At 45.1% G+C, this 12,716-nt stretch overlaps 1 protein-coding gene across 2 annotated transcripts in view; it reads left to right on the top strand.

The window, feature by feature from the left end:
- TENT4A (terminal nucleotidyltransferase 4A) overlaps positions 1-12,716 on the top strand; it is a 612,157-nt gene that overhangs the window by 156,584 nt on the left and 442,857 nt on the right. For both annotated transcript variants that reach the window (XM_069613719.1, XM_069613720.1), the window contains exon 3: positions 482-528. In XM_069613719.1, the coding sequence (XP_069469820.1) occupies positions 482-528 (47 nt within the window). The remainder of the gene's footprint in view (positions 1-481; positions 529-12,716) is intronic.

Below are 12,716 nucleotides of genomic sequence, written 5' to 3'. Positions count from 1 at the left end.
TTTGCGAGTAAGAAATGGTGTGCCTTGTTTATAGAACTGAGATGGCGAGTAATGTGTTTTATGGCTGGCTAGTAGCTTGTAACTTGAAGCACTTTTTAAACTCCTTTTTAGTGTGCAAGCTAACGGGACACAATCCATTCATAAACCTTTATTGAAAAACAAACTGCACTTTTGGCTAAGTTGTTCTTCTCATACCCCAAGTGATGAAGTACTTAGAATTCCCATGCAGTACAGATTTAAGGAAAGCCCTCTCGAAACAAGTCCAATTTTGTGATAGTGTTTGTGAGCAAGAGCCTACTTTTGGTGGACAATTACCTTTTTGGCTTGATTGTACAGCTAAATGCTTAATGCCCTCCATTCTCTGCTACATGGCACTTGGGGATCATTGACCGGCTTCGTGATTGATTGAAAGCTAGTAAATCAATTTAGTAAATGTAGCGTCCTAAAAAAGTAATCTATATTTAATCTTGTGTAATTTCAGGTTGAAATATTCGGCAGCTTCAGTACTGGACTGTATTTGCCAACTAGGTAAGTTGTCAAGTTACTCTACTTAACCTAATTGATTTCATTCTACAGTTAATTTGGGTTTTGACCTTTTAGCCACATTTAAACATTCATTTTGATAAATGACTGTTGCTTTGTAGTACTAAAGTAATGAGTGGCTAGACCACCTTCTCAGCACCATACTACTAAATGAGCAGTGATTCTGGTTATAAGGGTGAGCCTTCCAGGTCCCTTTATGAGGACCGGTTTCATATTCCAACAATTGAATATTCCATTCTTTGAAATAGGAAACCCAACGCTTCCCCAATGTTACGGATGTGCCTATGGAAGGATTACACTTCCGGTTTATCTTGGACATTGATGGTAAACGTACAGCTTTAAAGTCGCCCCCAGTGACAATCGTATAGTTCGGATTTCTGACCTTTGTCAAATACAGCCTCAATCGAGCAATTAACGGGATTGAAATACAAACACACAATTAAAAAATGCACAAGTCGTTAAACCAATGGGGAAGAACTCAATTGCCAACATGCCAATTTTTCCGCATAAACAACCTTTGAATTGCGATTTGTGGCATTGTTTACAAGTATAGTGATTCCCCCATACGGACGACCAATTAAACCTTTTTCAGCCGGTAAGCAGAAATTGGAAAATCCATCAAAGTTCAACTCGTTGACAGTTTCCTGTATTAGGGCGCTCGTGGGTGATCTCATTGCTACATAATTGGAGGACCAATTCTCTAAATTCCTTTTCCCACAACAGTTCCAAGCCAGAATTCTGAGACTGTGTATTAGACTGGATCATTACTTGTCTGATTTATTTTGCTTATTTGAGAATTCAAGGATGGGAAGTCATTAGAGGGGCTAACCAAGTAATATTAGAGGTTGCCCCCACCAATTTTGAGATTTTAGATATTAGTTCAACAGTTTGGGCACGGACAGCCAATGAGTTGGCTTGTGTGGCTCCCATTTCTTCCTCCGGTTTTAAGACTTCATTTAGAAATTCTTCTGCCTCCTCAATGGTCCTAAACAAATGTTATACCACGAGAATTGAAGTCATCTCTGTGTTCCCACAATAACCGAAGTATCATTGCAGAATGTGGAGCACAAATTCTGAGGTTATTATGGTTCGCCAGTCTCAACCACTCAATATCATCCATAGGAAGGGTCCTCAATTGGGGACTATCCTTGAATATGTTAAACAGGATGGATCTATTTAACCTTTGATTCGCATTGATGGCCTGATCACTAGACCAACCCAAAAAATACCTTGTCTCTATTGAATGAATATTCAGTTTCGTCTTGATCAAAGCTACCACGGGAAAGATGCTTACTCTCTTGGTTCCCCAACACCTACCACTCCCATTTCCTCAAGAATGGTTGCCCCCTCACATTCAGTTGTTGCTATAAGATTGTCAGAATGTATACTGACTTTCAGTACCCTCTATATATTGAGGATTGGCGGTGTTACTTGTGGGGTTATTTTTGATCTTCACAAAGCGAGAATTTTTTTTGTTTGGGCACTGCACCCAAGTTCGTTACCAGTGTTTGCTCCTTCACCAGACCTTTCACCGTTTTTCTTCCAATGAGTGGATAGGTCGATAAGCGGCCTTGTGACAACTGTCCTGAATTCGATTGGTCACCTACCCCCTGATCATCCCTTGGTTGCATCATATTGGAACCCTTTTTATTTATTTGGGGATGAGTACTGATGGATGGAACCACATTCATTTTACGAGACATAAATATTGTCTGTGTCCCTTAAGAATGATTGTCCTCACACTTGCTGATCACAACTCCATTTTCACTAGATTTGGCCATATTTTCATCAATAATAGAATCGCTTCTAATTTGTTCTGGTTTGGCTTCATTGATAACAATCGCTAATGGGGAGGGGCTATTAGGTGTAGCCTCTTGTGGCAGTGGCATTGAACCAATTGCATCTACTTGCTCCCCAAGTCTCCCCGTACTGAATTTCAGTTCCAAATGCTGCCTTGTTAGGAAGCAAAATAACTCCTCCAATCTCCGTGAGTTCTGCTTGACTTCAGCCATTATGGTAGATGACACGAGAGATTCCATCGGAGTGCATACCTCCTTTGGGCCTTCCGCACCAGCTGTTGCATAAGTTTGTGAATCAGATGTCACTATTTGTGGAGATACGGTTGTTTGGGTGTATTGATTTCTGCACATCTGAGCATTGGATGAAAGAGCTTTCAATAAACATGCATCAACAAGTTCTTGTTTTTCTGAATGAGCAACAGATTGCGATATCAACATACCCTCAATTTTAGATACCTTATTAGTTGGGGCCAACATCACTTCCTTTAAGGAGTTGATTTGCATATGAGTTAAATCATGGCCCTTATCCAGTAAATTTAATAAGGAAGAAATCACCGGAAAATTGGATTCATCGTTATTATGACCCTGGGACTTAGATGCTGGGGTTTTGTTTGAGATGGAACCCGTCCCTTCCTCTCAACAAATATCTTCATCAAATATTTAATTCATCATTTGTGTGGGTTCAGAAATAGGCCCTTTACCATTAGTTATTTTGCAAAATATGGGAGAGCTGCAGGAGGGTCTCGTCACCCCTTCATGATGGTAGTGTTCAGTGCCAGCAAAGGAGTGCATAGTGTCCCTCTTGTAAATTGTGAAAGCATTTTCGTTCAACTTCAGATCGTAGAAATACTACCGGTGAATGCGGGGTGAGAGAAATTCTACAGCGTTTCTCCCATTAACTAACCAGTGCAGGAGCCAAAAAGAAACCTCTGAGATGATTTTTTGTACCGCATGAGGTGTCTCCTCTTGTTTGGGAAACACTGAGATCCCAAGTGTCTTATTTTCTTTTTATTTTTTCTTTTTATTTTTTTTTAGTGCTACAGCGGTGAGCTTTGCACTGTCAGGCGTTCTGCCGTTCCTTTGTATAATCATTGGGTTCTGTTGCCAGTGGTTGCAAACTATACAGGAATTTATTTATATCATTTATGCCATCATATACCGATACTTGTGGTGCAATTGGGTTTGATTTTTTTTTTATCAGTCATGCAATTACACCGGGTTTGTGGCGTTCATCCCTATTTGAGAATTCCCTTCGGCCAGACTTTTACTGCTGCATAAACTTACCACCATTTTGCTTTCTAATTTCCAGCAAGTGGTGGTTGGTTAGTTATGGTTGCACACTCCAATTAACTCCTATGGATTTTGAGGTGGTATAGTACTGTATATATAGTACCTAGTTAGAGTAGCAATCACAAGGTTGGCTAAACGGAAAAACAAGTAGTCAATTAAGTGCAAGAACCATTAGTAGAGACCAACATAGACAAATCGCTTCATTTACATTCACATAAGCCTCATGTTCAATTCTAAATGCTTCCCACAAGATTTTACTTGTCTCCCTGTCGCTGAGCCAAACAGCTCAGCACACTTACACACACTTCGGTGCGCATGCCTTTGTGTTTTGAAGCAATTGTGCTCCAATCGGTGCGGTACGTGGGTGGGGCCTTCGGCGGGATCGGAACAGAGGCTGCAAACAGAAAAGGGAAGCCAGAAAGCAATGAGGGAGACAGTATCTGTCGTGCACAAAGTGCACAACACTATCTTCTTCAGTCGGTAAGTACCCTAATACCAACTAGTACCTGGTAGCACTGAATACAAGTCCAAAGATAACTGGTTTTAGCAATGTCCAAACGTGATACGGCTTATCACAAACTTCTCCTTGCCGACTGCTTGTTGGTGAACGAGGACAGCCAAACAGCCCAGCACACTTGGACACACTAAGAGGGCCACCTCCCACTTCCTTAGTAGAGCGGTAAGCTTGGCATGGTGGTACCAGCATCTCCTGGGTCTCTTGGCGGCGGTCCTACTAGCCGTTACACACACAGGATTGAACGTTCACCTGCACTTGGTGGCCTCATGGAACCAGGAGTGGGGCTACCAATCCCAGATCAACGTTCCTCCATCTCTTCACCCGGGCCTAACATGGTGGTCCAGGGACTGCAACCTACGGACGGGCAAGCCATTTCGGCTGACCCCCCCCCCCCCCCCCCAGGCTGCCATCACTAGACTCCTAGCTTGAGGGCTGGGGAGCCACCCTGGACTATCTCGCCGTCCACGGCACCTGACTCGGCAGGATCAGGAATACCACATCAATTGGTTAGAGCTGAACGCCATCTTGCTAACGCTCAGAGCATTCCTACCACTTCTTAGGGGCAAGGTTGTCCTCATCCAGACAGACCACTCGACCAGAATGTACTACGTCAACAAACAGGGAGGCACCAGATCCCCTTCCTCTGTGCAGACTGGCAATCCGCATGTGGGAGTGGGCCCACCTGGAGGTGGACAGGCTGAGCAGGTTGGGAGCAGACAATTGCGAGTGGCAGCTAAACCACCTAGTCATTCAGGAGATCTTAAACAGGTGGGGGTCACACCCACGTGGATCTCTTTGCCACCTGGCACAACAGGAAGTGCCCTCAGTTTGCCTCCTGGAAGGGACACAGCCCCGGCTCCCTGGGTGATGCATTTTGGCTCCAGTGGAACAGCATGAAGACTTGCACCTTCCCACCCACTCTGCTTATTCAGAGTGATTTGCAAGATCAAGGAGTCTTGCCAACTCCACATCATTCGAATAGCTCCATGGTGGCTGGCCCGGCCATGGTTTTCGGAGCTGCTCAGCCTCTCAGAGGTGCTTCCGATTCACCTTCCGACAGGCCCAGCACATCTACTGGTGCAACAGGGGGGGCAGGGTCATCCACTCCGCCCCACAAACTAGCTCTCAAAGCGTGGTACCCGAGCCTCACAGGCTAATCTGGAAATGTTACAGGACACAAGGAGCAAGGCTACCAGGGCCCAGTATAAAAGTAAATGGACCAGATTCCCCACTCCAACTCCCCCCCCCCCCCCCCCCCCGGCATGTTCTTTTGACGACGTGCTCTCCTTCTCAGCGCACTTCCCCCCACTCTGGTGTGCAGGTGGACACCTGCCATAAATACCTCGCAGCCATAGGGGCTTACAGGAACTCTGAGAGGAGGGGGATCTTCTCCAATCCTATCGTCCAGAAGCTTTTGACGGGGCTCGCAAGGCTCTACCCGCCCGTCAGGAGGCCGCAACCTGTGTGGAACCTTAACATGGTCTTGGGCACTTTGGCGCACAATGTTTGAGCCAAGGGCGCCTGTGGACATCTGGCTGGTCACCATCAAGACTGCCTTGCTAGTCGGCCTCACCTTGGCTCGTAGAGTCGGTGGAATACAGGCACAGGTCGCCTCAGAACCATAAACTACCTTTCACAGGGACAAAGTAATCCTGCGGACACACCTGGCATTTCTGCCCATAGTGGCGTCTGCTTTCCACCTGAATTAGGGAATAGTCCTTCCTATGTTCTTTCCCGATCCCAAGGGTGAAGCGCAGAGGGTGCTGCACAGAATTTTATTTTGCCAGACGGTGCTGTGCACAAGGTCTTGGTGTCAATGTCGCTTAAGGCTCCTTAGCGTTTCAACATGACCAGCAGTATAAGTAGCATGTGCCGCACCCATTGGCTTCAGTTCCATTTTTCCAGCAATCGAGTTAACCGTGCGCTTCGTATTTTTCTCGGGGAAAATGTCATCTTTGACTCCTTACACTTTTTAAACCCAGTCTTGTGAGTGGATTGACTGCGGTTAAAAAATGCCGATCAGAGGCCCTCACCGTGTCTGCCTGTGGTGTTTAGGTTCGGACCATTGGGCTGGCGTCTGTGGCTCCTGTCAATTGATGAGAGAAAGCTCTTTGTGAACGAAAAGGTACATTGGCGGTGGGGTGGGAAACTTCAAAGGCCTCTTCGAAGGACTTTTTGAAGAAGCATAGGAAGTCCGGTGAGTTGAAAGACTCGGATCGGCATAAGCACTCGAAGAGGTCTCGTTCTAGGAGTAGATCGATACCTTTTACTTCCAAGAAGAGACCTAGATCTCACTCTTCGGATACTTCTACCGAGGTTGTACGATGTCAGACTAGGTGGATTCCCCTAGAAAATGGGAAGAATTTAGAGTGCACATGATGAAGGTTTTTGAGAATGCAGCCCGAAACCATCAAACCTTGAAAGAGCCAGACCCTGGTTACTCCTTTAGATGATTCCGGAAGGTCAAACTACTTCGGCTATACCAGTAGTAAGGCGGAAACTCTACATTCTCGACCCAATGTTAAAACGTCAAAGGTTCCTCCAGAGTAGAGTGATTCTCCAAGACTGGCTAAGAAGCATAAACATCAAAGCATTTGACTTCGTTGTTGGCGCCGATTGCTTCAACGCCAAAGGAGACATTGACTGAGTTATCAAAGATGTCATCAACGCCTTCGAAGATTCCTTCAATTCCCTCGAGGCAAATTCAAGAGCAAGAAAAAAAGGTACACACCGAAATCAGACTTTTTAAAGTTTGTTCTCTATTTTTGAGGAGGAGAGCGTGCCTCAGGAAGATATTTCTCCACAGGGGGGGGGGGGGGTAAAATTTGGTACTAGAAATGTACTAGAGGAATTGATTGACCCGGAGTCAAAAATGAGAGATCTTTGTGACACCTTCACTCTGCCAGTAGCCTTGATACATCACCAGAGTTAGATTTAGCAAAACCTGATCCTGCAGAACATGCATACTCTGGGTACAGGAACCTAATGAACAGGGTTGCTGATTATATGGGTTGGTGTAAATTTTCACCAACCTTTGAACAGGATGACATGACAGACATCCTGGACCAGGGCCGCCAAAAAGATCCATTTCTTCCTTTTCATAGGGCTCTTCAAAGAACAGTGGTAGCAAACTGGGAGGCTCCTGAATTTGGGTCAACCGTCAATAAGAATTGTCCCAAAAAGTATAGACCAAGCGGTGACCCTGATTATCTTAGTAAGCACCCTACGCCTGAGTCTAGTGGTCCAGGCTGCAACTTCCACAGGACAGTCAGCCTATCCATTTATTCCCCCTGGATAGAGATGATAAAGTGGATGCTTGGGCTCGCAAGGTGTTTACCTCTGGCAGTATGGCCCTTATGTCCGCTAATGTTAACTATACCCTGGCCAGGTTCACCCATACCCTGTGGGATTATGTTATGGTGGCGGCTGAACATATTCCAGAAGGCGAAGAAAGGGAAGGCTTTCTGAATAGTGGTAAAGATGGCAAAGAGGCAAGTGGTGTCTCCAATCAGGGCTGGATACTGCTGACAGCATCGGCAGATCCATGGCTGCAAGCACAATACTGTGCTGATTTGTGTGTTTGAGGAAGTCTGGTTTTACACCGGACATGCAGGCCAGGCTACTCAACATGCCTTGACGGCTTGAGGCTGTTCGGCAGTAAAGCTGATGAGAGCTTAGAGACTCCAGACCTCCCGCGTAAGTCCCTTAACGCCTCTATGGGATAGCCTCAACGTTGTTCAGGCTTCCTGGAAAGAGTTTTCTTTTCAATACTACTCATTTGGGAGAGGAAGAGGACAGGCCGTCCAGGAAGGCCAAAGAAAGGTCCCTCGTGGTATAAGAGATGCAAAATCTGCCTCAGCAGTGCTATCTTTGCCCTCAGCCACACCTGCAGCCGCCTCCAAGTCACTGAGACCTTGTCCCACAAGACCCCAGTGGGAGGCAGGATCTCTTGGCATCTAAATGAATGGTGGGGCATTACTTCAGATGCTTGGGCACTGGAAACAGTAGCTCAAGGTTATTGCTTTCCCTTCCTAAAAAGGCCTTGGGACCATCAACCGGGAACCAACTGTCAAAATTCCAGATAGTTTCCTTGTGCAGGAAACTTGAACCCTGCTAGAGAAAGGTGCAATAGAACATGTACCTGTAGCGGAGAGGAACAAGGGTTGGTACTCCCCTTGCTTTCTCATCCCAAAAAAGGACAGAGGACTGAGACCCATTTTGGACTTCAGAAGCTTGAACAAGTTCCTCAGGAAGGACAAGTTCAAGGTGGGTAACACTTTCTCAGATTCTTCAGGCTCTCCAACTCCCAAGACTGGTTGGTATTGTTGGCCCTTAAGGATGCTTACTTTCATGTGCCAATCCATCTCAAGCACAAAGTACCTGATGTTCGCTGTTGGCAGTTATCACTTTCAGTTTAGAGTTCTGCCATTCCGGCTGACCGCCGCTGCAAGGGTTTTCACCAAGATGATGGCGGTTGTGGCAGCGAGTCTCACGAGGGAGTGGGGGGGGTGGGAGGGATTCAAGTCTACTCCTACCTGGATGATTGGTTGATCAGGGCTTGTTCCCCTGAACAAGCTCAGGAACATCTATCAATCACCTGTCACTCCTACAGACTGGGCTTCTCCCTCAATTACAAGAAGTCCCATATGGGCCCATTCCATTTCTCGGAGCAGTCCTGGATACTTCCTCGGGCAAAACCTCGCCTCCCGAAGTGGGAGCTCATCCCATTCTGCAGATGGTAATAAAGTTCCAGAATGCCCAGCATCTGCCGGCCTTCAATTTTTCTTTAATCACTTTATTTAAAGATTCTAACAACAAACAAAGAAAAACAATCTCCAGTACATCGTATCGTGTTCAGATTGTAAAATCTAAAAAGAAACTTAGAAAGAAACAAAATAATACTGAATACATGGACATCGATAATATTTGTAAAAAACAAATACAATTTGAACAAAAATTCCTGACACTCAACCATTAAGACAAAACAACAAGAAACCAAAACACACAACGAAACAGCCCCCCAACTCCAGAAGTATCAAAGTAACCCCAACTCAAGGAAGGGATTATCCCCCCAGGTTTGGATCCCAACCTTCAGCCAAATAGGTCATTAAAGGGTCCCCAAAGTCGAGAGTAACGACCTTCTCTACCTTGTCCAGTGAGCAGAACTTTATCAAAGTTTGATAAGACCTGCATATCTGATAACCACCCATCCACACTCGGTTTCTTCCTTGACTTCCAGACCCGTAGGATTTGTTTCATTGCCAAAATCAACCCTTTATTAATCCATTCCGTACAGTCCCTAGCTCCGTCTCCTCTACCACTGTTGGATAACAAAATGATTGAAAGGAAAGAGCGAGGAAGATTCTCTTCCAATACAAGGTCCAGTCTATCCAATACCCCAGTCCAGAAGTCGGAAACTCTCGGACACGTCCACAACATATGTATCAAAGAGCCCGCACCACCTCCACAGCCCCAACATGAATCAGTGTCCGAGAGACCCAATCTGGCCATCTTGGACGGAGTCCAATACAGTCTAAAGAGGATCCTTTGCCTGATGCAACGCAGCTGCAAGTCCATCTTTGCCTGTACTCCCACATGAAGTAAATACGTCCATTCCTGAACCGAGATGTCTGCACCAAGATCATCCGCCCAGGTCTGACGAAGCTTATCCCATGCTCTCACATCTCCCTCATCCGCCAGCATCAACTTCAGATAAGTCGAAACTCCATACGACGCTGAACGGAGAAGTTCACACAATGCAGGTCTCTCATTTATGCCTCCGTCTAACATCCCTGTCCTTTCAATCAGGAGCATCTTTAAGGCCTCATAACGATTTCTTTCTCTAGCTCCAATACCAAAGGAAATTCTCAACTGTTCAAAGGAAATCATGTCACCATTATGCCACACATCACAGACTCTAAGTATGCCCTTACCTATCCAGCTTTTCCAGCATAAGGGCCTATTTTCCAATTGCAAACATGCATTTTGCCATAAAGACGCATCATAGTGCAACCCATCATTTTCACCTCCAAAGTCCAGAAAGCGCAGCACCGCTTCCCTAGTCGCACTCATTGTGGGCAGCTTCTGTACTGAGGCAGGCAATTTAGACATTGAATAGAGGTCTCAACGCATAAGGCGAAAACTGATAACTCTCAATTATATACCAATTGGGAACATATTCATGAACCTCAGAAAAATATGGGGTCGATTTTTTTCAAGAGAAAACCTGTACAATAATTCATCAAGTTCGGGAATCCAAATCCTCCATCCTTTACTGGACCATGCAAAATAAATTTAGGAATTTTGGGCCGCCTGCCTTCTCCCCAAAGAAAATCCCGAAAGACTTTATCAATAGGAGCAATAACTTTCCTCGTAAACTTCAATGGAATGGACTGTATGATGTAAAGAACCTTCGGCAAAAGTACAATTTTAACGGCATTAACCGTGGCCCAAATTCCCAACTGCAGCCGGCCCCATCTCAATATGTCCCTTTTAATTACCTCCAGTATCCTTGACACGTTGAAAACGGCCATCCTTTTCAAATCCCGAACTAAATGTATGCCCAAGTATTTCGTTGTTCCCACCTCCCAGCGACAGTCCCAAGAGTCCAAGACATCACGCGGGACACTAACATCCATAGGAAAAGCCAGTCTTCCCCCAATTGATCCTATGGCCCGATAAGCGTCCCACCTCATCAAACATCTGTTTAAGTAGTACACATCCCTCAGCCGGATTAGACAATATCACTGTCATGTCATCAGCGTAGCATTGTACTTTCATTTCCGTATTTCCAAATCTAAGCCCCCGAAGACCCTGCTCTTGTTTTAAGTATAGGATGAGAGGTTCCAAGGCCAGATTGAACAGATACGGAGACAATGGACATCCCTGCCTAGTTCCCCTAGATAACAAGAACGAGGAGGACATAACCCCATTGACCCACACCTTTGCACTAATATTAGAATTCATTGCCCTGATGATCTTAATAAACGTGTCCCCAAATCCCATTCTCTTGAGTGTGTGGTAAAGGAAGGACCAATTGACTGTCAAAAGCCTTTTCTGCATCCATACATAACAACAAGGTATCCCTGGTCTTCGTCTTCGGTAGGCCCATCAAATCTATCAACGTCCTAATATGGTCATAACCGTATCTGCCTCTCATGAAACCAACCTGTGATCCACTGATCAGTTTGCCTATGCACATATTCAACCTATTAGTCAGAATCCAGCTGAACATTTTTAGATCTACATTCAGGAGCGAAATCGGCCTATAATTCTCACATCTCCTACCATCTTTCCCCGGCTTCGGGATAACAATTACACAAGCTTCCTTCATAGTGGGACAAAGCAACCCATCCCGCATAAAACCATTATATAGATTGCATAGGAACGGTATAAGAACCCCACTCAGTGTCTGATAAAACTCCACCGGAAGACCATCTATCCCCGGTGATTTACCCTTGTTGAGCTGACCAATAGCTACTGTCACCTCCTCTTCCTCAATAGGGCTATCCATCATCACAGCTTGGTCCACACTCAAATTTGGCATAACAATTTTATCAAAAAAGGAGTCCATGTCTACCTGACTTGGGAACTGATCTTCTCGATATAAAGTTTCATAAATGTCCGAAAACCACTACATATCTCATCTTTCTTACTAATATGAACACCATTGTCATCGACCAGTTTTTGGATAAAAGAAGCATCCGATAGTCCCCGTAACCTATTCGCCAACAGTTTCCCACTTTTGTCACCTTGTTCCCAAAACTTTTGCTTCATAAAAAACATACCCTTCTCATATTGGGCATCCATTTTTTGTTTAAGTCCCTGAACTGTCCAACCAACAACTTATCCTCAGGTCGATTGGACACTGCAAAATCCTTCTGCGCTTTTTCTAGTTCCCTTTCCAACTTCTGAATCTCCGCCAAGGTTTTTTTCCGCACCCGCGATGTAATATTCATCAGTTCCCCTCTCAGTCGCCTTGAAGCTCTCCCAGACCATGACATCAGATGCAGTCCCAATGTTAATATCAAAGTAATCCCTTGTGAAACTGTTCAGAGAATCAGCAATCCCCTGTTCTTGTAAAATATGAGTTTTAAGCCGCCATCTAGTGAACCCCGACCTTTCTTGTCCCATATTCAACTGCATCATAATCAACGAGTGATACTCCTTTCCTTTATAGTTACCTCCCGCAAACCCTCAGCCAACCGTTCAGAAATAAGAAAATAATCAATCCTCGAATGAGAGTCATGTACCGGTGAGTAAAAGGAGAACTCCCTCACTGCAGGGTTAAAAAATCTCCAAGCATCAATTAAATCCAGATTATCCACAAATTCTTTAAAGGATCTACTATTGTTCCCAGCAGTAAATCTACATTGCGCCGAACGGTCCATTTTACCGTCAATCACACTATTGAAATCACCTCCTAAAATTACATGTTCCCCTCATCTCCCTCAATAGCGTCGATAGCATCCTGAGAAAAGGGCCACCACTACTACATGGACCATAAACCGAACCAATTGTGATCAATCTACCCTCATATGTAACATCAATAAGAAGTATCCTCCCCT

Source organism: Ambystoma mexicanum, chromosome 5p (genome assembly GCF_040938575.1).
Source record: "Ambystoma mexicanum isolate Mex_15411 chromosome 5p, UKY_AmexF1_1, whole genome shotgun sequence".
Taxonomy (NCBI): domain Eukaryota; kingdom Metazoa; phylum Chordata; class Amphibia; order Caudata; family Ambystomatidae; genus Ambystoma; species Ambystoma mexicanum.
The sequence above is the reverse complement of the archived record's forward strand: the minus strand, read 5'-3'. Positions and strand labels throughout refer to the sequence as shown.